The sequence below is a fragment of the Arachis ipaensis genome, chromosome B2 (assembly GCF_059453495.1).
Source record: "Arachis ipaensis isolate K30076 ecotype BB chromosome B2, ASM5945349v1, whole genome shotgun sequence".
Taxonomy (NCBI): domain Eukaryota; kingdom Viridiplantae; phylum Streptophyta; class Magnoliopsida; order Fabales; family Fabaceae; genus Arachis; species Arachis ipaensis.
This window is the reverse complement of record NC_142437.1, coordinates 13,578,171-13,605,724: the sequence shown is the minus strand read 5'-3', so window position 1 is coordinate 13,605,724 and position 27,554 is coordinate 13,578,171. Positions and strand designations below refer to the sequence as shown.

Here is a 27,554-nt window from a genome sequence, read left to right as displayed (position 1 = left end):
AGCCGAACGCCAAGCCGGGTAAACATCGCCTCATACACCCACATCCAATCTGGCACAGTCGGGGAGTCAAGATTAGTGTAGCAAACCCTCTCATCAACCCCGGGAAGAGAAAGCTCGTAATGGCGTTTGGCGTCACCACCCCCGCAAACAGCTCCTTGATCGCGGAGCCGTTGGAGGTCCACCTCCGTCATCCGCGACGGCGTCCCCCACACATCACTAGTAACCCAAGAGAAAAGACCGGGGACACCCCCGCCAGGGCCACCGGAGCCCTCACACCCTCAGTCCTTCGACGAGTCATACCTAAAATAGTGACGAGCACCACCGTCAGCCAAACCCCACAGCAGAAAACGGCAGATGAAACCAAAAATAGACACCACCATACACCACCAATTGTACAATGGCGCTCGCCCCCCTTACGGAATCCACTACCCCAACAGAACTATCTACCACTATGCAATACCGTCATATACCATAAAATAATCCTAAATCTACACAAAGCAGAGACGAAACAAAATGCAAAGAAAGACAAAGCAGAGGAAACAAAAGGAAACAGAAGAACACCAACCTGATAATGCGAAGGAAATAAATCCAAAGAGAAAATGCTGCAGCAGAAGACCAAACAAAGCCACAGAGTGCGAAAGGAAAGCAGAAGATGTTCTTTCGGAAGAAGAAAGCAATAGAGAAATGAAGCAAACGAGGGAACTGAAGGAAGAAAACCAAAACGGTTTTGAAAAAATGAAATAACGCAAATACCCCTGGAAAGCAAAACAAACGTAAGGACAAAAGAGGAAAACGCCCCCTCACAATAAATGCCCCCTTGGAAAAAACAATTAATAAATCACGCCTCGAAGAACGCAACGGGCGCAGCAGACACGGAAGAGTCACGTCAGACCAAAACGGTCAGACGAATCTTCCACAAGACGAAACCGAGGCGCCGACCTCATCTCAAAAGAACCAAACGGCCACCTTAGAAAAACTAAAGGCCTAAACCCGCAGTAAAAACAGTATCTCCCAGCGACAGACCGACCTCGCTCGCTCTCCCGCTGCGGGGGCAACTGTTACGAACCTGACTCACGGAGCTCGGACCCGGGACTGCATCCGACCCGGCTCCTCGGGTCCAACCCGTACCTCGCTCAGAAGGCCCAAAAACCGGCCTTCCAGAGCTCCCAACCAACTTTCAAATTCATCCGTCCATCTTATCTTAACCAGATAAGATAAGATAAGATACCCATCATCACCTATAAATAGAGGACCCAAGTCCCTCCAGGTATTCATTCATTCCTCACACCTTCTACCTCTTAGATCCATTCTGACTTGAGCGTCGGAGTGTCTTTGCAGGTACCGCCCCCCCATTGCTCCAGGCAAGTGATCTGGCATCTGCCTCAACCCGCAAGTTCTCGATCCATCTCTCAACCCGTACCAGAGACATCTCGTACAAATTCCTTTTTCAACAAAATTTAAAAATGTTAGGTAAATCTATTTACAAACAAAATTATGAAAAAAATAGTTTTATATTTATAAAAGATGAATTAATTATTATTTTTATTCATAAAAATTTTAATAATTACAAATCTACTAATAAATAAAATTAGCATTTCTGTATTTTTATTACATAAAAACTATCTATTATAGATACAAAATTAATCTTATTTATATAAATAAATTTATCAAATTTAAGTTTTACACTTTTATAGATAAAAATAATATCATAATCTTAATCTTAATTGACTTTGAATAATAATTATGGCACCTCTTTTTTTGTTTTTAAAATAAAAGTAATTGCATTATTTTAAGAAAGTGATACAAAGTTTAATGTAGGACCAAAAAAATAGTAGTGGAGTTCTCTCAATTGAATTTATAAGTGGCTACAGTAATAATTAATAAACTAAAGAAAGAAAAATATATTAAAAAATTAAAAAATTTGTCTTCTGTTTATCTCCTAACAAATCTTTTTTACTGAGTTCGAGATCTGTTGGGCAGAGATCTTCTCATTTTCAAACACTTCTTTATTACGTGCTTTCTACAATGCCCAACAAAGAGCAGCGAAGATGTTGAGGGCGCGTCACCTTCTCTCCCACTTTCAATACCTAATAGTACCTGGGTTCACCACTCCACAAAGGGAGAACCACTTTGCAATGGCGGCACCAGCTCTAAATCAACTGCTCCCCATACCTCCTGAGCAGGGCCGCACCATCCAAGGCAGTGGATGATGGTTTTCGAGGCTAATCTACATCTGAGACACAAAGGTGGAATCGATTGAAAACGCTGGTGGATGAGGCTTAGTACAGGTAATCTTTCATGCACAGCTTTTTACAAAAAGATTTTAATCTTTGTTGGTAACTGTAAGCCCCAAATGTTCCTCCAGCTTCTTGGATTTTGCATAATTGCAGGTAGCTGATTGATCGGCTCATGCGCAAAGCCATACGCAACCACATATCCAGACACCACATCATATTGCTTTTGGAGTTCAAGGCCCAAATCAAAGAGTCCTTGTCATTATTATTCAGCTCTATAGAAAGGATGTGGGCACTTACTTTAGGAAAAAAGATTAATTCGATAAGCTCTCTCTTCTATCTTCTTCCTATGATCAGTATGTCCTTTACTATATTAATTATTGAAAACATATTGTTACTAGATTGATTGCTAAGACTAATATGATATGGGTATAGGGCAGCAGCTAGAGTTCTTGCCAAACATTAACGTCATCTCCTGGCCATATACTCCACAAAAATCTTTTTTTCACCACTTTTCTATTGTCTAAGACTTTGCCAGCCCCAAGAAGGGTTACTCCCTTTGTTTGCACGCAGTCAAAGAAGACTTATATTTAAAATACTTACCCTTTTACCATTTTTCTGAGTAGTGCATTAGGATTAACAGCCAATTTTCAAAATTATTTTTCAAAATTATTTTTCAAGTATAGCCAAATTTTGTGCACGCAAATCTTTGAAACCCAATCCTCATTCTCTTTTGGGTTTTGTCATTTTAATCCATGACATTCTCCTTTTAGTGCCTCTTTGACCCCACTAGAATTGTGTTAAGATCTTGTGAATCTCATCTAAAAGTGAATCAGGTAGCTTAAAATAGAATAGAGTATACACAGAAATTGCTTCTTCAACGGCCTTAATTAGGACATGTCTTCCACCTGCTGACAATAGATTTCTCTTCTAAGATTGTACCATCTTTTGTACTTTGTCTTTGATGGTTTCAAAAGTGACTTTTTAGATCTTTATTTGTATAATTGATGGGAGGCCTAGGTATTTATCTTGGACACTATGACCGATATTCAGATGTTTTGCTAGTTGATGTCTAATACGGAGCAGAATCTTATGACTAAAAAAGACTGCTGACTTGCTTAGGTTGACTTTTTATCTGTTAACCATCTCAAAGTCATAGAGTAGAGTCGGGATATTAGCACATGATTCTTCTGATGCTTTACAGAATAAAATGCAGTCAACTGCAAAGAGAAGGTGGTTAACAGCCGGACTTCTTTTGTGAATTTGAATTCCCTGAATAACCCTGTTTTTCTCTGCCCTATGTAGCAGAACGGAAAGTTATTCTGCACAAAAGAGGAAAAGATACGGTGATAGGTCCCTTGACGGATATCCCTAGTTGGCCTAAAAATGCCAAAAAGTTGGCCCTCTATAAGTACAGAGTAAAAAATAGTAGAAACCAGTTCTTTGATCCATGTTATTCATCTAGCATCAAAACCCATCCTCTCCATAATGAACCACAGAAAACACCACTCCACTCTATTGTAGGTCTTGCTCATATCCAACTGTAAAGTCATTTCATTCACCAAACCTGATCTTTTTGACTTAAGATAATGCATGCACTCATGAGCTATTAGAATATTGTCAGATATTAACTTTTTTTCAAGAAAGCACTTTGATTAGTATTCACAATGTTATTCATAAACAATTATTGTCTATGAACAAGTATTTTTGATATAATCTTGTAAAAGGCTAATGAAAGACTAATAGGTCTTACCTGTGACATATCTCTGGCATCTGGGATCTTGGGTATTAAACAGATTTGTGTGTGGTTGAAACTTTTTAAAAAATTTTCACCTCCAAAAAAACTACAAACAGCCCTGTGCAAATCGTTACCTATGACATCCCAGAAAAATTGATAAAATTTGGCTATAAATCCATCATCTCTGGAGCACTCTGAGCGCAAACACTAAACATAGCTCTCTTAGTCTATTCAAGTGAAACTGGTCTCAATAGCCTAGGATTCATATTAGTTGTAATTGTAGGTCTGAAATCCTCAAAAAGTATTCTCGGGTCAGCTTAGTTGGTAGTCGTAAAAATCTTTTGAAAATAGGATTTAGCTACCCTCACTATACTTGTTGGATCAGAAGCGACTTCTCCATCTTCTCTAATTAGTCCCTAGATTTTATTCTTCCCGTTTTTAAATTAGAATTTTTGATGAAAAAATTTTATATTGCTAATTCAATTGATTATGACACCTCTTCTTATCATGGGAACAATATGTATACTAATAACAATAATGTTATGAAAACAAAAAAAATAGTCAGAACTTATTTTATTTAGTATTTATTAATTATTGTAATAATTAATAAATATCAAATAAGATAAATTTTGACAATTAAGTTTTGACTAATTTTTTTTATTATCAAATATTTCTGTACTAATAATATACATTTACTTCTTAAAATATTCAAGTAACATACCACTCTTAACTAAATAAAATAACTTTAATCTCAACTTTTTTGCTCTACATACACTTTGTAATAAAAATATATATGATCTTTCCGGAATGAGAAGTTCTAAATGATAATGTTTAAAAAGCAATGGTAATGCATGGTCAACAAATGTTAAAATTAAAAGTGAGTGGAACTGTGAAAGGGTCTAAGAAATAGTCAAACATACACCATGTGATCCAAGTACTTTGTCAAGAACCCTTCACTTACTGCAAAGGTGAAAAAAGTACTGTCATATGTTCTTTCACATATTTTTTAACATTTACATTAACCATGCCATTTAAATAGGGTTTTTTATTTATTTAAATCTTTTTATTTTTCATTTTATTTTATTTTAAAAAAATTATATTTTTGTATATTATCTCACCATTTTTTATTCACTATCTGCAAAAATAAAAAATAATTTTTTTTCTATTTCAATTTCGCAGACAGTAAATACAAAATGGTGAAAAATGCAAAACAACATATTTTTTAAAAATAATTTAAAATTAAAAATAAAAATTATTTAAATAAATAAAAAAATTTATTTCAAATATTTAAATATTAAAATTAATTAAATTAAAATGACTAACTAAATAATAACATGAAAGTATCATAGGAAGACTCAAATATTTTATTATAAATAAAGACAATATACAATTCAACCGTATTAATTATGTATGTGTTTTTTTTTATTAAAATATGTAATCGGACTGTTTGATTATTTTGTACCAAGATGGACTTTTCAATTTTTGTTTTTCAGAAATTAAAAAATTTAATTTTTACATTCTAAATCAAACAGAATCATATTTGAGATTAATATTTTGACCGTCCATAAATCTAAAATATACTTACTTTCACCCAATATAAAAAATAATTTGCGCCATATGAAGTAGTTTGTGTATAATTTATTTTAATCTATTCTTTTACACATACTAGGGAGTAGCTAGTGGGTATAGTAGTATAGCATAGGGGGGGATTTTGTGCAGGGGCATAGCAAGAAATTTGGTGACATTTATGTCATTGAGAGACAAGACATATTTACCGGACTCTCATGTATGTACTTTGATCAATCTGCGTATCTATGACTCTGGATCAATGTCACCATTAAGAAATTTTATTTTCTTATTGCCATGCATGCATGCATACATATGACACAATAATTTACAATATTATATATAGGACTTTTTACCCCTCTGAAAATAAAATAGTAATAACAAATAAGTTACAATAATACATGACGTGAAATTAGATGTGATTTAAGGAGCTGACCAAACGGCAAATTACAAAATACATACCAACCATATTATGATTATTTAATTAAATTTAGTGAACATTTAAAATTCATAAAATTTATTTTAAAAATATTTGTTTTTCTGAACTACATATTAAGATTGCTAAAAAGAAAAAAGGAGGATGTAACCAGGGACGATGTATGTACATGAGTGTGGGACAATTATTCCACTATGATTTGAAATTTTTTTGAATAGTATATAATAATAATATTTATTTATTCTACTATATTATTAAATTTGACTGCATAATAATTTTTTACTCAACTTTTAGTATTTTTTTATAGTCAATTTAAAATTTTTATATTAGATGTCATTAGAATGATCAATTCTCAATTTAAATAAAATTTGTATTTTTTCTTAAAAATTAACTCGAAAGAGTGTTATTTATCTTTTTTTATATTAGTTTTAATTTTTTTCTGTAACTACATTAATTGAAAGAACTTTTTCAACTATAAATCTCAATAAGAATTGACTTTTAATTGTATAAGAAGTAAATTTCTAAATAAGTATTTACTTATATATATATATGTAAAAGAAATACTACACATCTAAGTCTTTTTATGAACTAAGTTTAACCAAATTAAACAATAAAACTTAAAATAATATTAGTCATAACTGATTTTTGTTGTCTTAGACAAATTTGATTGGACTTGGTTAACAAAAAATATGAATATGTAGCATTATCCTATATAAAAAGACAGATATTTACAAGGGTAAAGTATATTTTTTGTCCCCAAAGTTTGGAAAAAGTTTTAAAAAATCCCTAAGTTTTATTTTATTTCAATTTTGTCCCAAAAGTTTTCGATTTGCATCAAATATATACCCTCGTAGACTAAATTTTCAAAAAAATTTAAGACCAATATAACAATAATGCATAAAAATTATGCTTGATTTGCTTGTGTTGAGGGGTTGTTCTTATGAAATTGTTGTTGAATCGATTTTAAATTTTTTGAAAAATTAGCCGTCAGGAGTATATTTGATGCAAATCGAAAACTTTTGGGACAAAAATGAAACAAAATAAAATTTAGGGATATTTTCAAAACTTTTATCAAATTTTAAAGACAAAAAATATACTCTAGCCTATTTATAAATGATTATTTTAGTGTTTTAATTTGTAAAATTAGATATTATAAAAACTAATCATGTTATATTTACATCGAAAATAACTACCTGTGTATATATATATTAAAATAAAAAATACATATTAAAAATAAATTAAACAATATATATATTTATATACAAATATATAATGATTAATAAATAATTTAATAACTAATTTTTATGTACGCACATAATATTTTTATTATAAAAATTATTATTATATTATATATATATATATATATATATATATATATATATATATATATATATAGTCCCACTATCAAAATTTTTTGGATTCGTCAATTTATCTTTGATAAAAATAAATAAATAAACAATTTACATTCAAGAGAAAATATAATGATACTTGCTCCTCTTTGAAAGAGGAAGAAGAAGCTGAAGCTCTGACATTACATTAAAGAAGAAATAATAATAATAATAATAATAATAATAATAATAATAATATAAAAAAATTAAAAAATGATTAAAATTTATTATTTTTAGTTATTAGTTAATTATTAATATTTAAAAATATGAGTTAAAATATATTATTGGATTAATAAACTAAAAAAATAGATTAATAATAATTAAAAATAATAAATTTTATTATTATTATTATTATTATTATTATTATTATTATTATTATTATTATTATTATCTGTCAGAAGTGAAGAAGACTAATAATAGGGTTTGAGAGTAGAGAGCTGAGTGATGGTGTAAGTTGTAACAGTAGGTCTTGGCAACATCCATGCCCGACATATTGTTAGCAAGTAAGTCCAAAACAAAATCATATTATTATTTTTTATTTATTATCATAAAACATTTTATTTTAATTTATGATTTTGTTTATTTTTTCTTAATTACTCTGATTTGGGCACAAAAGCTGTGTTTCCTGAAGGGGACATGCGCCAAAATTCGCGTGCATATATGCATACGTCATCACTCATCAGCACCTCTTGTTTCTTATTTTTATATACACTTTACAGTATTTACTACCTTTTTTTATTTACATAATATTATAAATCTCTTGAAAAAAAATCGATTTATAATATTTTCTTTTTTTGACTAAATTGATTCATAATATGTTACCAGAATCTCTATAATTATGTTATGTGGTGTCTAGAGTTTAATCATTGTGTTTCTCTTTAGTCTAAAATCTAAATAGCTAGAAAATTAGGGTTAGATTACTTTGTCTCTTACTGTTTGTATAAAAATTGAAAAATACCATATGTTAATGTCATTTCTCCTTAGGTAGTTGATAACTTTTTAATGATGGGGTGTACTTTAAAGGATTCAGAAATTCAAATCAAACACAATATATATTCAATATTTAATAATTACTAGAATTAGGATTTGATATCATACTTAAATTATTGGCTTAACTAGATTGATATATATATAGAGTAAATTTATATCATAGAAAAAAGGTATGAGCCTTTTAATTTTATGGGTTTATAACATAATATATAAATATAAAGATCAATATTTTATGAAAAAGTAGCCAACATCAATTTAGTAAATTATTAATTTAAAAATTAGCCAATAGTTGGAAGAAATAAACATAAAACAACATTAAAAACTGAAAATGATAAAAAAATCCAAAATTTAAAAAAAATCATTTGAAAGTAAAATAAAATAAAACTAATATAAAATATAAAATTTATGATTTATAATTTAGAATTTATAATTTAAAATTTAGGATGGTTGATCACAAGCTGAAAGTGATGGTAGGTGGCTAATGGTGTTAGAAAAAAGAAGTGATAAGAGATAAAAGTGTAATTTTAAAAAATTTGTTAATGAATAAATTTATGTGTGTTTTAGTTGAAGTTGGTTGATATAGACTAACTCCCTGATTGGAATTGGATTGATATTTTATATTAGTCACCAATTGAAGTTGACACAAATAATTAGAGTATCTAAAATATAATTCATGACCTTTTATAGTGACGAATTTAAATTCTCCTGAAATCATTAAATCTTTTGTTGGTTGAATATGCACAAAGAAATTTTTTATTATCCAAAAATTTTTCATGGGTCTTAGATTAGACTAATTTAAATAGATAAAAATTTGTAATTAAAAGCTATTAAATTTACCATTATAATTGATGTGTCTCCCCTTACTAGTATTTTGAATACCCAAACGAAGAAAAAAAAAAGAATTATATTAGTCACTTAATGTTAATTAAAAGAAATCAAACCTATTTAAATATTTTGTATCGATTAGGTACTTATATAAATAAACTTAATAGTTAATAGTCCACTTAAGCAAGTGTTAAAAGTTCGAATCTCGACTTGTGCATGTAGTAATTTATTGACCAGTAAAAAATCTTTAAATAGAATTCTAATACACAATAACTTAGTCTTTGATCTCTCGAATTAAGAAATACCATTGTCAAAGAATAAACAAAAAGGTGTGAGTGATGAGAAATAAACAATATATACCAGCCTTAACTTTATGGTTTTGTTAACTAATAATTAGTGTATATAATTTTTGTTCTGATTCTTCATTTATTACTGACAAAAGGTAATAACTTTATTCCTTTTGCCTCATTTCCTCCATGATGATTACTCTCTGGATTTCAATTGCAATTCAAATGTGCTTTCTTGATGTTATGGTGAGAATGGTTTATCATCTCTCCTCTCAGTTATTTTTTCTTTTTCCCTCACTTTTTGAAGTCAATTTTGGTCACCCTTTTAGACCACTAGCAATGAGAAAGCGAAATCTAATACCTAAAGGCTAAAGTTTCATTCGTACATAGATTGTACAAATCATACTTTGATGCAACCAAAAAGTTGTAGTTATTTATTTGTTTTCTAACCAAATTATGTGAGAAAAAGTTAATCTAATTTTACTACTAATAAACATATTAAATTATTAAGCAACTAAAATATAGTAGTTTACACTCTTCAAATAAGAGATTGAGCTTTCTCATCATCAAACCTAAGATACTCCTAGAAGCTAAGTTGTTCATAAAGTGAAAGTAGGTTTTCTTTTTCTTCTCTTTTTTTCTTTTTAAGTTTATTTTTACCCTTCCTTTTTCTTTTCAACTCAAACGTATCTCTCTTTGTCTTCTTCATTTACCAAAGGTGAAGATGGCCCCTCCACATACCCAGCATATACATGCACATTTATTTTCAATGATTAAATAAATAGGATTGTTCTGAAAATCAAATTGAACCGGATTAATCAGAACATAATCACCTGGTCGATTTGGTTCAGATTAAAAAACCGATTAAAAAATTGGTCAAAAACTAATAAATTAGTTGAACAGAATTTTTTTATTATGGAAAAACAGCTAAATTTTTTTTTTAAAAAAAGGTTAATTTTTATGAGAATATATATTAATATATAAATATATTATTTTATTTTATACCGTTCAACTCTAATTATACTTTAGTTGAATTTTTAAACTTTGAAACTCTAGTTTTACTAATTCAATTACTAGTCTAATCTTCCAAACTTTGATAAATAGTATAAATTTAATAGAAGTTATTAATGTAAAGTTATGTTAAGATTTAGGCCATTAAATCACCCTAATAAATAACATATGATAGCATTATTAGTGTTCATTTCTATGCCAATGGCAAAAACAAACTTGTGTCCAAAGAGAAGGATAAAATATGGCCAATAAGGATACTCTTGTATTTATATTCTTTTTTTATTCCCACAATATTTCTCAACTTGGCAGGTTAAAGACTAATCTGCCGCAATACTGAGTTCCATTTTAGTTTATCGCTAACCAATAAAGTTTATATAAGTAGGACTTTTATTAAGCTTAAGCTTTGGAGTCAATTCAAGAGAAATAGAGAATGGGCTAGAAGCCTAGAACCTTGCAATGCAAACATATTAGAAATTCAAGAAAATAAACCATTAATTTACTTGCAGGATAAGGTCATTCTTATGCTGATTTCTGTAAAAGAAGCAATTATTCTTCTAGAGATCCATACAAAAATTAACAGAAATATAGTTTTATATGTGTTAACCTATGCAACTCCCCAATTTCATCGCCATTCTCTTAAATGATATTCAGTCCTCTATTGTTTAACTCTCTGCAAATTTGTGAAAATTCTTTTGAAAAAATTACTGAAATTCATGAAGAATAAAATGTTAACTTCCCCAAAATCTATCAACTTTTTTCAGATGGTATGCATTGATGAAAACCAGAAACCATCATTTGTTTGATTGCAAGCCACTACCACCATAATACTGCTTTGTTGTCTCGCGCGAGAACTCAGCAAAAGTCATCCCATCCTTCAACCTCGATGAAAGTGGGGGGACGATTTTCTTAAATTCGTAGCTCAGTTGTTTATATCTATCCTCCCCAACCTGTTCATCATCATCATCATCATCATCATTATATTCCTTCATCAACTTTGCATGAGAATAATCTGCAGTAGATAATGTTTTGGTCCATGCAGGCTGCAGAAACACAACAAAAGTTTCCCTGCTCAAATTGTTAAACTTCACAGGCCTATGAACGGCATGCAAGGTTGCGCGAAGCTTCCCCTTAGAGATTATATCAGCAGATTCCCCGACCTGAATAATGAAACTGTCAGGAGGGGCCTTCACCATGAAGATCCTCTTCTTATTTGGATCATAAATTTGCAAGCAGCTATGCCCGGTTGGCGATGGACATTCATCAAAACATGAATTAGCAAATACATGTTCTGTTTTGGCTGGATCCGAATATGATGACCAAAGAAAGAAAGGAGCTGTTAGAACAGTGAATATACCATAATCATAATGCCACTGCTGCCACAAATTTGAATGAATTCCACATGAATTATGATCATCACGAGCAATTGAATTCGACTCTGATGATCCTTGTAATGATTTCTGCACATTCATAACGCAGCTACCCTGGTCCCTCTTGTTATTTTTAGCTTTTCTTTTACCTGCCGCGCCGGTCTTCTCAACTCCTTTCAGGAGGAAGCTGTCCAAACGCGAATGGTAATGTATAAGCCGCCCCTTCGCTGCACAGGATTCCAAGAGGCTCTGCTCCAACTCGTTGCTCCCGATAGCCTTGTCACATATTCGAGCAAGGCAAAGTCCCACCTCCATCATGCAAAGCCCTAACTCTTTGAAAGTACTCCTTAGATTCTTAAACTCCATATCATTACATTCTGCGGATGCTTCCTCGACATCATGAGGATACGCTTCGGAATGTAATTGATCAGTTGTGGTCAATGCTTCCGGAGCTTTGGCATATTTGAGATTCATAGCAAAGGAGGACACACTCCTATCTGGATTTCTCAAAGGAACATCACTGCCCAAGTTGTGTTCCTAAAAAGAGCATGCAATGCAATCACAATGAGCACACTCAAAATATGAATAAGCTAATTGTAAGCCTAACTCCATTCAGATTTATGCATACTGAAAATTTTTCGATATTACCTAAACAAATTTCACAAGCCATAGACGCAATAATGACATTAATCAAACTATATAACAATTGCATTCTTTTTTCCTTCAAATCATCACAGTTCAAAATATATCAAGACTTCGATTTAGCAATTATCAGAGTAAAAATTCTCAATCTAAATTTATGCATAATGAAAAACTTAGTAGCTTTCATTTTCCCCAAGTAATTTTTACATAAATAAAATAAATTAAATACCCACTTACTAGATTCTTCTAATCAGAAAACACATACGTATATGACTTTTATTATCATTATTATGAAAATTGCTACAGGTGGAGTTTTAGCGTTGTTCAATAAATCCAATAACCTGTAGAGATTCCAGCTCAAAATTCGAATGCCCATTTACTCCATAATAGCGATTGTTGAACAAACCTGTGATACTTGAAGGCCTGCCATGAGTCTTAATAAACCTTACCATCCTGTTACACATAAATCGCTACAGGCAAGAGGGTTTATAGATTTTAAGATAAACACATGACCCAACAATAAACAAATTGCTTTAATAAATCGACACAGGTAAAAGGATTCCTAGCTTTTTTCTGTAAACCCAACATCATGTGGCAATTACTGAACGAATTATTAACCCCAATTTCCAGAAACGATTTTTCACTCTAAATATAAAAAAGAGAAGTTGCATACTATTGCAGCATAACCTTAATTGAGCTAGACACACTTAGAAGTAAACTTGAATCATAATGTTTTGAGTTTTTTTTTTTTTGCTGCGATTCACCACAAAAGTAAAATTAAGGAAACTAGAGAGGGAACAACTTTTTGTAGCAAGGTCCAATAGCTGTCTTTGTGGAACCATCAATCCCTTTGACGGATGTGCTACGAACAATTGGCGTTCCTGAGCAAAAGTTTGAGTCAATTACTACATACGGGATCCTGGCAACTCGAACCCAGCATATAGCTACCTCCAGAACCACTTCCCCCTCCTCCTCCATCACCTCTGCCTTCATTGCTGCCTAGCTCACCTCTTCTCCCAACTCTGCCGCCTCCTCTCCCTCTTCGAGGTTGTCGTCCACCATAGTTGCGCTGAGATGTACGAGTGCCAACACGTGCACGACGCTCAATGCTACGCCTATCGGGGACATCCGGGGCCTCCACCATCGCGGGGGCAGCCCTCTCGCCTCTTGGTCTTGCATCCTGAGGAATCCCAGCTACCCTAGGATCTACAAGTAAGTGTTCTGGTGAAAGGAACCTCCGAGCTATCCTGAACCACCAATTGAGGTAATCTACTGATGGGCCTGGGTTAGGAACAATTTGAAAACGGAGCACATTATCAAACCTATTGTTCCAATGTTGGTGCCAGGTGGCAAAGACATTGGGGAACCACCGGTCTCCTCCTCTACCATCCTTTGCCATAAGAGAATCTATGTCAAGGGCCTTGTGCGGCCGATGTTGGACCCCACCGAGCTGTGGCAAAACCCGATCCACTTGATGCCACTCAATAACGGCAAAGTATATCAAAGATGTCGTCGACCTCCATAAAACCTGGTGTCTCTGGTCCAGGGCATCCCCCGCCGCAATCTCAAGTACATCAGGCACAGCATATGGTATCCACAGAAACTGGAAAAAGGTTTATCATGTCAACCTAAGTAACTTACTATAATATTTAGGGAATAAAATTTGAGGTAATAACTTAAAACCTAACATCCACTTACATCATCGGGTCTCAACTTATCGAGCTTGAGCCTCAACTGCAACACTCGAGGGGATCTCTGGTCAAGTGAAGGAATATACTTCGCCCACCTAAAAATGCAATTCAATTGGCATTTAAAATACTGTAACAAAGCATAAGAGGAAACAACAAAACAAAATACAAATAGTATTTAATCATTATTACCTTGACGCCAATGGCCAAGTGAACGTGTTGAACCCATGAGGCCGCAATGTGGGGAAACGCCAGAAAATCCAAGATTGGAGCAATGTTAATGGACCAGCGAGCTTAACCACATTGCGGTTAGCAACACGGCACAAGCAACGGTACAACCATGCTAATGTAGATGATCCCCAACTATATCGGCCCAACTCCTCTAAGCGAGCAACGAAAGGCAACCACCGGATGTGAACTCGAGTCCCAGATTTGTCTCCAAACAGCTGGGATGATAGTAGCACCATAATATAGGCCCGAGCATACATCCTAACCGTATCCTCCGACGCATTATCTGGAAGCACCTCAAACCTCGTTTGGAACCACTTGTATGTCACAGTAAACTTATTGATACACTTGACAGGAGGAAGCTCACCAAACAGCTCCTGGAACCAAGTCCATGCTGGTTTCCCACCCTCCATAAGCTGCTCAAAATCAGAAAGGCATCCACTGACTGCCTCGCCATCAATCGGAAGACCGAGCTGGTATGAAACGTCCTGTAAAGTGACCGTACACTCGCCAAACGGCATATGAAATGTGTGCGTCTCCGGACGCCAACGCTCAACAAATGCACTAATGAGAGGCTCATCAAGCTTAAACCAATGTGCATTAAGCCTTGCCACCTGCTCTAGACCAGCAACCTTCAGGTAGGGGATGACACGATCATGCAATTTCATATTTTGCTGCCGACGAACACTTGAAATGCAACGGGTTGGCTGAGAAAAAACAAAAACAAATTGGAACTCGACAATCACCGTAATACACTCATGATTATTTGAACAAATTTATTTAAACTAACAAGAGTAGTTATTGACCAACAATAATTTACCAAAAACCTACTTCATCCTATTTCAATATAATATATAGAATCAACTAACATAGACGATAAATTTAACTACACAAATGAATCTGCAAAAATCACTTAAAAATGAAGAACAAATTCGAGCAACCTCTTCGTAAATGCATCCTGCCACTAAAAAGAGTTCCAGTTTCTCTACTGCTAGAATCCAACAATTTAACATTCACACAAAATCCTAATTAGAGATTCTAAATTAGTCAACAAATATTCTACTAAAAACCTACATTTATCCTGTTTCAGTATAATATATTCTAATGATGAAATTAGAAAACAAAATGCTAAAATTACGTAACTAAAGCAAAAATTTTCAACAAACCTCTTTGTCAATGTATCCTGCAATATGAGCAATGCCGTTTAGTCGATATAGCTGATCTGCTTCGCCCATTTTCTGACTGTTTTGACTTCTTTTCTGTGAGAACCAACACCCTTTTCCTTTCAACAGCAGCGATTCTTCTCTTCTCTCCCTCCAATTTCCACGCTTCTTCTCCACAATGGTGGTCTCTCTTCTTCAATAGCGGCTGACCAAGGGTTTTGATAATTGATAGTGACCTTCAAAATTTGTTGCAGTCCCTCTTTATAATGTGTGAGAATTGTGGCATTCCTTTAGGTATTTCCATTTGTTCAATAAATCGGGGTAACATGCTTCGATTTACGTGTAAATGAGCATAACAAATTTGAGCAAGAATCGTTACAGGTGGCCGAGTTTATTGGACACACATTAAAACGCGTCTACCTCCCGCGATTTACTTAGTAACAAAAAAAGGACCCATACGTATGCAATTTAATTTATTTTATATATGCAAAAACTAAAAACCCACTAATTAATGAACATTTCGATTTTTCCAAACTCAATCAACATATGGCACTGCATTTTTCTGAATCGTCCTTCAGTGCAAGGTTATTTATTATAGAAATTGATTTAGATTTGTTTCTACTTGAAATTAAAAAATAAACATTTTCAGCACCTTGAGAACACGTTTACGTGTGTCGCGGTGGAGAAGGGCGAGCTTGGGAGCAAGACGGAGAAGTTCGGAGCGGAGCTCGGAGGCGTTGGGGACGCCCGTAACGGCCAACAGGCCTGGGCCCATGGGCCCTAGGGCTTCCATTACTGAGCTCGTTTTGCGAAGAAGGTCCTCATCGAATGAAGAAGAAGAAGAAGCATTAGTTGAAGTTGGATTTGAAGAAGATAAGAGAATGAGGTCGGAATGGTGAAGCTCGTGAAGTTGTAAGATTTCTGCTGCTGCTTCTTCTTCTTCTTCCATTGCCGTGTCCCTGTTTCTGTTTGAAACAGTTGCAGAGAGTCATACCAGAGGAACACTCTCACGTGATCCAAGGTTTGGGCCTCTAAGTAATGGGCTGGGCTCCAAGGTGGATTTTGTGTTTCTCCAATTGGGTCTTCAATTCTTTGTCTCCTATTTAACCACTATGTCTAGTCTCTCACTCTTTTTGTTGCTTTTCAAAAAAGCCCATTTAAATCTTAAGAGTAAGTTTATATTGTATAGAACATGAGTATTGCCATTGGGCGACAAAACTCAATATGTACATAAGTTTAGCTTAACCGAAATGAGAATGCTTTCAATTCATAGTATTTATAATCTCAATTTAACTTTTAAAATTTTTTAATATAACAATTTTAAAAAAATTATAATAGAAAAACAATTTTACAATTTAAATCTTGTTACAATTTTATATTTTACGTATTTAATTTACTTTTTCAATTTAAATAAAATCTCGATTTCTCTACGTTAACTTTCATTATTTATGTCCATCAGATTAAAAAATAAGGATATGAGAGAGAAAATTAGAATGACACCCATTGTTAAAAAATAATGAAAGTGGTTTGTTGTTTGTAGAAATAGAAAAAGGGCTATTATGTGCCTATTTCTATCTCATCTAAAAGATAAATTCTAACAAATTCTTAAGATAAAGGGAATAGCCATCTACCAACAGGGACAGATATACGGGAGACGAATCAGTCCCCCAGATTTTTTTTTTTATTAATAGTAATAAATTATTAAGTATGATTTAATTTTTTTAAAAATTTATTTAATATTTAGTCTAGTATAAATAAAAGTCCATTCCAACCTAAATATTAATGATTTCTAATATCTAAAAAATAAGTAACTATTAAAAAAATATGAAAAAGATATTATTACTAATATTTTTTAATTAAATAAAAAATTTTAAATCCCATAAAGTGGATTCTTTTTTTTTTTTTGTGATCGTCTTTCTAAATTTATTTGGTATTAATTCTCTCAATTTCAACTACTACAACTGAAAGATCTTTTTCAGCTATGAATATCATGAAGAATGACTCAGAAACAAAATGAAAGATGAATTTCTTACTAATTGTCTTTTAATTATATTGAAAAAATTGCTGAAAAATTTGACACAGATTCTATTATCGATGAATTTTATGATACGAAGAATCGACCACTTCGTTAGTAAAAAGTACATACATATTTTTTAAACTTAAAATATATTCTCTATCGGTCTATTTTTGTAATACATCTTACATTATATAATTTTTTGCATAATTTTTTAATATTATATATGTTAATGGTCCCCTATAATAATATTTCTGGATCTGTCCCTATTTACCAACAAAGGTGGAACTAATCCACTAATCCAAAAAGATGATTATCGACTCTACTATAAATACACTGACATTCCTCAGGTATATTCACATTCTAATACTACTAAAAACCTGTCAAAAATCCTTGCTAACTTAAATATCGGAGTCTCTTGCAGGTATCACCCCCACCTCCTTACAAAGACTTCGAATGGTGACATCTCAGCGCAAGAATAGTTGGACATTGCCTCACAGAGAGTCTGGACCTCACGTTTAAGCCGTTTCAAGTAACCCTCGAAACAAGTGGAATGTGCATCGATAGATTAAAAAAATGAGAATATGAAAAAGAAAATTAGAATGACACCCATTGTTAAAAAATAATGAAAGTGGTTTGTAGAAATAGAAAAAAGCTACTAGAATATTCTATGAAAATAATGAATTAAATGAAACATGGACAAATAGTTAGAGGTGAGAATAATAAACAGATGCGACGAACAATTGATTATAGACAAAAAGAAGACTTAAAAAGACTCTCATAAAATGGTGAGATTTTTATATATGATAAGATGTAATAACGTCATTCATTTAATCAATTTCATAAGACTTTGTTGTTGATGTTTCTGTTTCCCTCTTTGGTCTGGTATTCTTTGTTTCAACAGTGCTAGATGACAAATCCTGTCTCTGAATCTCTATACTTTATCAAATTATAATGCAATTTAATGCGAAACATTTTCGTAATAACTACTAACGATTTTCAACAATTTAATGCATTTTAATTCTTTCATGGGTGTCTACTTCACCTCCCATAATTAAAATACTCACTTTATTATAGGTATTATAGAGGTATAGATTTTAAGAAATTCTTAGAGGTGCTTTTGGGCGTTACACACACGTCACACCTATTTTTTGTGTAAGTAAAAGTTGTATTATTTTATTTGCATGGAGATCAAGCATAAAAATAGTGAATTTTTTCTTTCACAGATAGAAAAAGTGAACATGTTAATTTGATCTATTGGTGAGATTGAGATAATCATCACCTTCAAAGTTCAAACTACTACTGCAAAATAACCAAATAAAAGTGCTTACATCTAAGAAAGTGCCTACACTTATATATATGATTAGGATCTAGGATCTAATCTTACCATTAACTCTAATGTCATTAAGTAGAACTACATTAATTAATATATACTGTCCCTGGTTAATTATCATAAGAGTTTGCATTAGAAAAGAAACCTTATGCCGCAGTTTCTTTGAAGCTCTTAGTCAACCAAATAGCTGTTTCCCTTGGTGAAACCTTCTCAGGTCCAAATGGTTTCAACAACACACCAAGCTCTTCAAACCTCTGTTGCTGTAGGAGCCTTGCACTGAACTCCAGCAACCCTTCCAACGCCTCCGCGCGCTGCTGGTACGACGAGGTGTCGAACCTGCGCTGACGAGAGTCAGCCGAGGAATGGCTTGAAACAATAGTTGCCCCGGGCTCAGAGCATTCACTGCCGTGAGAGACCGGAGCTGGAGTGCTATTAACACCAGTGGTAATAGTAGGGACACTGGCCTTGTCCACAACTTGGACTGTACACTTGTCTTTTGTGAATGAGCATTCGGCGCTACCGGGGGAGCTAGACGAGCAATGAGCCGACGTTGATGAGGTGCCACGAACGGGGAAGAAATGATTGCCCTCGCAGGATGCTAGAGGGAACTCTGCCATCTTGTCGATTCGTGGTGCATTGACAGAAATATCTGGTGAGTCCAGGCTTCTTAGAAGGCCAATGCTGGCTCTGTAAGGGGTAGCTGTTGCCATGACTCCAGTTGAAGGTGTAAGAAGTGGAAGAGATGCTCGACGAGTTGGTGGGGCGAACTTTGCGGCCGGAGATGCTGGAAGCTGATATCAATAGCAAATGGCAAATTAGCTCTACAAGACATTAACATTAAATCAAAAGATGATAGAATTTAGAATTTTTCACCTGATAATATGACTTGGATATAAGTGTTCAGATTAAATTAAAAAGCATGGAGAACAAATAGAGTCAACAGTCAAGGTTCAATTTGGTTCCATAAATTGTAAGCATGCTTTGAAACTTACTGAATCACGCTTGGAGCTAGTATGTGATATCGACGGTATTATCGGCCGTCTCGGGGTGGAAATCTTCCCTGCTTGCGATCTTGGTGTCCTGTCGAAAGCTGAGAACTTTGCTGCTTTCGACTTGTTAGCATTCAACTCTTCCCGGACACAACCAACAGAAAGATCATACAATCTCTCTTTTGAATAAGTGAAGGATCCTTGTGCTCTTTGAGCAGAACAGAGAGAACCTACTTCAGTTCCAGAAATACTAGGATTCAAAGCTCTGTCATTGCTAAAGGATAATCTTTTGTGTCTGTCTGAAATAGTAGAAACAGATTCTGGCTCGAAAAAGCGGTTTCTCCTTAAGTAACTCGAATCATGCCACTGGAAGGGAAAAGTACTTCTTCTTGGGGTATTGAGTTTCAGGTGAATTTTGTGAATATAAGGCTGAAGATGTGGATGATTTAGTAACTCTGCAGCCTGATAAAATAAACTACGGTTAATTTGTATCAAATATAGGTTTAATTACTCTGAAGGTCCCTATAACTTAACTCAGATCAAGTCTTTGTATTTAGAAAAAATGTGTAAATTATACTACTTTAGGGACTCAACTAGAAATGTTAAAATTACAAAAATCAATATAAAAAATTTTATACAATTTAGAAACTTGATTACAAACTTCCAAATTATAGGACCTAACAAAAAAATTGAACAAAACTACAGGGATGAGAGAAATTTAACCTTGAATTACATCAAAATAAAATTAAGTAGTCAACTAAGTAGAATGTGCATAAACAAGGAATGAACAATATCACAAAATATAGTAGTGCATTTCATGAAATGTATGTAGGACATCTTTTAAACCTGAATGTTTAGCATTAAAACCTCAAATTATCATGTACAATCCTTTCCTAAGCTTTATAAAACGAATGTGAGAATTCAAGTGATGTTGATGGCTGATGTCAAAAATGATGATGAGGAGGAAAACAATCAGCTTGTTAATACGAAGTTTAAAAGATGAAAAGTAACAGTTAAGAAGTCAAGGCAGTAAACATACACTTGGCCTAAGCTCTGGATTTTTCCGCAGCATACTCTTGACAAGCCCTCGACTTGAAGAAGAAATATAAATTGTCATTGTAAGTTACTCAAATCATGTAAACAAAACAAGTGGTAAATAATGATTGTAAATTACAAGATTAAAAGCAAAATGCAAGTCAATTCTATGTATCTACCTAGCTCTTGAAGTTCATCAAGAATTCAACAAAATAAGATTGCTTGTAACTAAACTAAACATAACATTCCAAAATGTATAATGGCAAAGTAAATTCCATATCATCAGTTAATTTTTAATGAAAGGTAATATCAAATAAATTGAATGCTGTAGACATGCTTTATACAAATTAGAAAACTCAAATTCTAATCCACAACAGCTTGAAGTTTGATTGTAGGATATCAGCAAAAGAGAATACAAAAGCATAATAGTTAAATAGAATACAAGTAAAAGAAATATAGCGTGCATAAAGAGCTTAGATATTTTAGGAAATAGAGATCTCACAATGGACTGGAATACATGGTTGGTAGTGGAGCCACTAAAGACTTGTTTATTTTATTAATCAATGTTTGCATATCCTGCTCAGATAGAAGACAAAAAATAAAAAATAAAAAATATTATAGTGAACTATTTTATGGTCCAAACATCATAAATGAAAATTACCTTCTTGAATGAGCAAGATGATTACCAAAATGAAAATTCCCAGACATAACAGGACATTAATTTATGAAACAACACAATATTTGATGATTTGCAAATTAGAGTAAATCCTCAGTTTCGTCCATAACAAAAAAACATGGAGGACAAAATAGTCCTAGGTTTTAAAAATGACAAATCCCCCCACACCATTTTCTTAACAATCAATTTGCCTCTCACCATTTTGTCATGATTTTCAAATGGTGAGGGGACAAACTTGTCATTTTTAAATCCCAAATGACAACTTTGTCCTCCATATTTTCTACCAAGAATCTGATAGAGGGTTTACTCTTCAAATTAATTACTATACCCCCACCAAATTTCCCTTCTCAGGATAAACAAATTTGAGTAATGTTCTGTTAGGAGAGGAATAAAATAGTGAATATCTACCAGGATCAGATAGTTACTTACAAGAGCTTTGAAAGCTGGCTTATGTGCAGCCATTTCATAAACACAGCATCCTGAAAAATATAAGTTATCACCAATGTCAATTTCGATTGAAAAAGAAATGCAGAAAGAAGTGAATAAAAGAGTAAATAAGTCTATGTGATCTCTCATGAGAATAAAACAAATGTATGTTACCTAAAGACCAGATATCTGACTTAGAGCCATAAGGTATATCAGCAAGAAGCTCCGGACACATATAACTTGGAGTCCCGACAACCTAATTGTAGTGCAAGAACAGTAATGAGATCCCTTTTTTTTTTTGAAAAAGAAAAAAAAAAGGATCAAAGTATACACCAAACTAGTGAACAAAAAGAATGGCTTGGTCATAACACTCACCGAGGAAGCAAGATCATCACATGTCAACATTTTAGCAAGACCAAAGTCACCTGCATCCAGCACACATAACATAAGATAGGACATTAGTAGAGATATTAGTCGATAAGTAGATAGTTAAAAAGTTTTTTACTTTTATAAGGTTTAACACCAAATGCATGACAGAACATTTTCCACCTTTTAGGGAAATTTCGGTTTATACTTTTCTCTTAGTCCTCATTATTCTCTGATCAATTTTCTCAACAGATATACCAGAAGAAGGCTCGGAGATAGAGATGTCGAGACTAAATGCCATGTGAAGTCAAAAGAATGAAGAAATCAATTACCTAGACGTATATCTTGATCTTTTGTCAAGAATATATTTGAACACTGCAACAGATGTGGAGAAAAATATCAACACGGTTGCTCAATGATTTCATATAACTAGCAGCGTGACTGAACTTATAGGATTCATCATTCACCTTGACATCACGGTGCAGAATATGATTCGTATGCAAGTAATCAAGTGCCATCAGCAGTTGAACAAGCCACTTACAAAGCTTCTGTATGCCGAAGTTGACAAGAACGTGTTAAAAATTAAGTTCCAAAAAGTTATTTGCATACGAATGAACCATTCACCAGGCTTGTAAGTAAAAGAAGTCACAATGAGCGACCAACCTCTTCGGAAAAATGAATACCATTAGACTTTCTTATAGCTTCAGCCCTGTCACAACATAGAAACCAAAGAAAGACTGCATTATTAACAATTGAAAGATAAAAGTAGTGTCTGCATAAATATTCATAGTTCCTCAGGAATTTGACAATAACCAGTACTTACATATCTCCGCCTTCACAATAGCCGATGATGATACATACAAAACAACCCTGGAAGTGAAGGTACCAACTTGCCAATTTCAGAATCATAAAATCAATCAAGAATTATATAACTATGTTCTGTGTTATAAAATTTAGTTCAATTAACGAAATCATCAATACTCATTAGTATGATATAAAATCAGCATTTGAAACGAAATAAGTACCCTCACCATTGAATTTTTTTATGTTAAAATCTTCATTCTTGGAACTCTTTTAAGTAAAATAAACAAAAAAGACAATAGACAACTAACTTAGAAAGATTTGAATTTCTTTTCCAAAAATTATTTTTTTAAAAAGAAATAATAACAAAAGCCTGACCTTTTCTACCCAGGAATCTTTATATTCCACGATAAATGGATTTCGAACTTTAGAGACGAGTTCCATCTGCAAAACAAGAAATCAACAAAGCATGCACAATTTAATAATTAGTGAAACAACAAAAAGTATTAGTACACCCCAAAAAGAGGAACAACATAAGTATATCTTTTCACCTTTTAAAAACACAACTATAAACCAACAAATATAAAGAATTGCACTCTCAATATACTCTTTACTTGCTTTTAACCGTCAGCATCATTTTTGAGTACATCATTATATCAATTTATCCAAATATACCAATGATGTGCCAAAAAATAACAATGACAGATAAAAGAAAACGAAGGGACTACATGACATTAAAATTCAAATGTGATATCAAAGGAAAACCCTAAACCCCAGAAACCGACAGTGACATATAAAAGGAAACCAGATAAGGTACATTAAAATTTCAAATGAGATATTAAACAAATAAAACTCATCTTAAAGCTCAACAAGTAAAAAATGTATCATTCTAAACAACATAAATGAACTATTCATCAAATTCAAAATCCACAAACAAACAAACAAAAGTGGCAAAACCATAAACCATAGAAATAAAAATGAGAATGTTACCTCTTGATGAGCAGATCTACGAGTTCTGTCAGTTTGGCGAGCAAGTTTGATCTTCTTGAGTACATACCTTAAATGGAAACAAATATAAATAAATTAAAACTAATTTATAAATATCACATTATAGTCAAACATTACACATTAGTTCATAGTTCATACATATTTTATAGAAGAAGCTTGAAAATTATTTCAAAGATAGAGAAAAAGAAAGATATGTTGAACCACAGTTATAGTAATGAACATTACTTTCTGTTTTCATGTCTGTGCCTAACAAGAAGAGCAGAACCAAAGGAACCTTTGCCAATCTGTTGAAGAATCTCATACTTCTCCATTTTTTCTGTGAAATGAGAAAATCAACACTTCAAAGGTTCAAACTTCATTGCTGAAAAAACAGTGACAACAACATTAAGCTCAGTCATTTCCACAAACACAACATATGCACTTACATTACATACTTTGAAAACGAAAATAAAAACAAAAAAGTGATCACATTTAACAAAATAAATAAATAAAAGAAGAAGACTAAAAGAAAATACCCAAAAATGGAAGAGATAGCTGAGGATAAAGGTGATAAAGAGGAAGTGAAAGTGGAGCTTTGTTTTGTTTTGGTGGTGGCAAAGTAGCTTATGAGTAATGAAGAACACAGAGTACCCGTGGCTTTAATATTTTATTAGGAAATTTTAATTAACAATTTAACATTTAAGTTATGGATAAAATATAAAAGAAATAATTTAATAGAGACTAAGTTTAAAAGGTGAAAATCCGTATATAATTTTTTCTTTTTTATTTTAAAGTAAAAAAAAATTAACACAATAAAATAGAGCAAAAAGTAAACAAACAATTTATAAATCTAAAAATAATCAAAAAATAATTTCTAATCATTTCTGACATTGTCATTAATACCTATAAAATTCACCACCAAATCGCTTGTAAGAAAGTTAGTTGAATAAATATATTTTTTATCAAATTTTCAAATCATTCTATCTTCTCTCTCAATTGTTTGTAAACCTCATGAAGTTAGTTTATTAATTTTAACTCCCACTGAAATAACTCTTTCTGTCATTGAAAATTTCATATTCACTCTAACCCATCCTATAATCCATAATCTCTTATAACAGATCCTCTAAAATTTGAGACCGACAAAAATTTTGAAAATGTATCTTTTAGCACACCACTCAATAACTAGTTGTCCTCCCAAAATCGTATCATCCTGCAATCTCCTAGTTCCATAGACAATTCTCGAATCATCTTCTCTCTCACTTGTGACTCTCTAATTTGTAACTGGCAGATATCATTCTACGGACCACTTTTTGTAGGTATCGGCTGACCACAAATCATCTTAAAAGGACTCATGTTATTACAGGAGCATACAATTCTTTTCCATAATTGGCAATCCTCTTTCGAAAACTTCCACCACCACTTGAATAGAGAGTTGTATTCCGAATCACTGCATCACCAACTCCTAACCCACCTATCTTTTTTTGGGATTGAACAATTTTCCATCTCACTAGAGGCATCACGTTCCTCTCATCCTCTTTACTTTATAAGAATAGTTTCTATAAGGAAATCAACTTTTTCGCTACTGCTTTAAGTATTTTGTACAAGTTGATATAGTAAATAGGCAAGTTATTAAAAACAAATTTAATGAGAACTAGTTTACACATTTTATGAGAGACTTTGCTTTTTCACATACTTAACTTTTTTTTCACATTGTCAATCACTGATTTCTATGTCTTGACTAGTTTCAAATTCGTTCATAGAGAAATGGCAAGATATCTAACTAATAATAATGTTTTCTTATACCCCCTATCATATTCTGCTCACAGTTCATCGGAATCAAAGCTAAAAATTATTAGTTATTATTATGTGAAATTATTAGTTAAAACTTAAAAATCGTTAGATAATTTGACATGTTTCATTAAATTATTATTTAACGATTATCAACTATTAATTTCACATAAAAATAACTGCATGTGAGTATTATTTTTTTAAATGTTATACTTTTAAACAATTATATAAAATTATTTATCATTTAATTAGATTGAAAAATGTTCATTTTTTCCTCTAATTATACCCATATATACTTACTTTAATTAAAAGTGCATTAGATTTTTGATATGTATTTTTGCAAAAAAGTACACTTAAAAATAAAGAAAGAGAAATATTTTCTTTTTATATAATTTTTTGAGTTAAAGTCAAATAATCTTAATAGCATTCTATACTAACAATATTACAATACATTAAAGTGAAATTTGAATTGAACAATTTTAGTCAAAGTTATTTATTTATTATATCATCATCAAGACATAACAACTTCAGTCTTGGGATTATTTTAATTTTTGTGTCCTTGTTGAGTCCTTTTCCTGAATGACACTTTAAGAAAATTGACGCATGCTTTGACCAACTTCCATTCTTGTCCTCTTCCTACCATTTTTGAATTTCAATTATTGCCCTCTTCTCACTTTTGCTTCTTTCTTTCTTTGATTCCAAAATTCCAATCTTTTCTTTTGCCGCTCTCTCTCAATATTGCCATTGTTCATTTCATTGAACTTTCAACTTAAGTTGGTTTTCATGATTTAATTAATTGTCGGAATTTACAAAATTATGCAATCTCTTTGTAATATAAGTATTTCCTAATTTATGGATGTGATATTCGGCTACGTTGGTATGGGGTACTAATATTAAGATTGAAATTGAGAATTAAATTTTAATATTGTATTTGGTTGAAATTAAAATTTTAATTTTAAAAAACAAAATTTTAATTTTTTTTAATACCTTTAAAAAATAAAGATACAGAGGATTAAAATTTGTTAAAATAAAAATTAAAACTTTAATAATATTTTATTTTTAAATTATTTTCGTTATATTTTTAAATTTCTAACTTCACTCTTCTACGAACAAATAAGAGTAAAGCTCTAACCTTATTTTCTTTCTCCTCTAGAAATCGTGGTTCCTTTTTATTACCACTTTATTTGTCACAAATTCTAACTCATTGTTCTTTTCTTTTAAAGTCTAGATGTTACTGCTGGATTTTGTGCTAATTTGATATAGAATATCCATCATTTTTTGCTCGATTTTTTACCGTCAAAAAAATTGTTCATGAATAATATTCTGGCTAGTTGTCATGAGCTCTTCCCACATTTGATTAATTTTTATTTACATATTTTGGAGCTCGTTTGTCTTAAATTTTTATTTTTCAAAATTTGATGAAAAAATTTGTTTTTGAAAGAATTATTATTAATTCAACACGATAAGGTTAAAGGTTGTATTTGGGTATCTGAATGTTTCACATAGTAAGTCATAGAAAGAGACATAAAGAAAAAAAATCATCAGCCAAGGTCCACTAATTTCACAGTAGCAACCT

The 27,554-nt window shown here is 32.3% G+C and overlaps 2 protein-coding genes across 3 annotated transcripts; both read right to left on the bottom strand.

Annotated features, from left to right (window-relative positions):
- Nucleotides 1–10,949: 10,949 nt before the first annotated feature.
- Nucleotides 10,950–16,570, bottom strand: LOC107624922 (2-oxoglutarate (2OG) and Fe(II)-dependent oxygenase superfamily protein). 2 transcript variants are annotated; one of them, XM_016327408.3, is made up of 2 exons: nt 16,216–16,570; nt 10,950–12,379 (listed from the first exon to the last, which is right to left on the bottom strand). In XM_016327408.3, exons 1-2 carry the CDS (start codon nt 16,510–16,512, stop codon nt 11,267–11,269), a joined length of 1,410 nt encoding a protein of 469 aa, XP_016182894.1. In that variant the 5' UTR covers nt 16,513–16,570; the 3' UTR covers nt 10,950–11,266. The 2 variants fall into 2 exon arrangements, with proteins under 2 accessions (XP_016182894.1, XP_016182895.1); XM_016327409.3 differs by lacking the exon at nt 16,216–16,570 and adding an exon at nt 12,826–12,964.
- A 2,234-nt stretch (nt 16,571–18,804) lies between these two features.
- On the bottom strand, nt 18,805–24,851 carry NEK4 (NIMA-related kinase 4). Its single transcript, XM_016327410.3, has 15 exons — nt 24,727–24,851; nt 24,437–24,572; nt 24,194–24,260; nt 23,582–23,647; nt 23,226–23,272; nt 23,066–23,111; nt 22,870–22,950; nt 22,735–22,777; nt 22,412–22,461; nt 22,211–22,292; nt 22,040–22,089; nt 21,437–21,510; nt 20,939–20,990; nt 19,903–20,361; nt 18,805–19,701 (listed from the first exon to the last, which is right to left on the bottom strand). Exons 2-15 carry the CDS (start codon nt 24,520–24,522, stop codon nt 19,057–19,059), a joined length of 1,848 nt encoding a protein of 615 aa, XP_016182896.1. The 5' UTR covers nt 24,523–24,572; nt 24,727–24,851; the 3' UTR covers nt 18,805–19,056.
- Between the last annotated feature and the right edge of the window lie 2,703 nt (nt 24,852–27,554).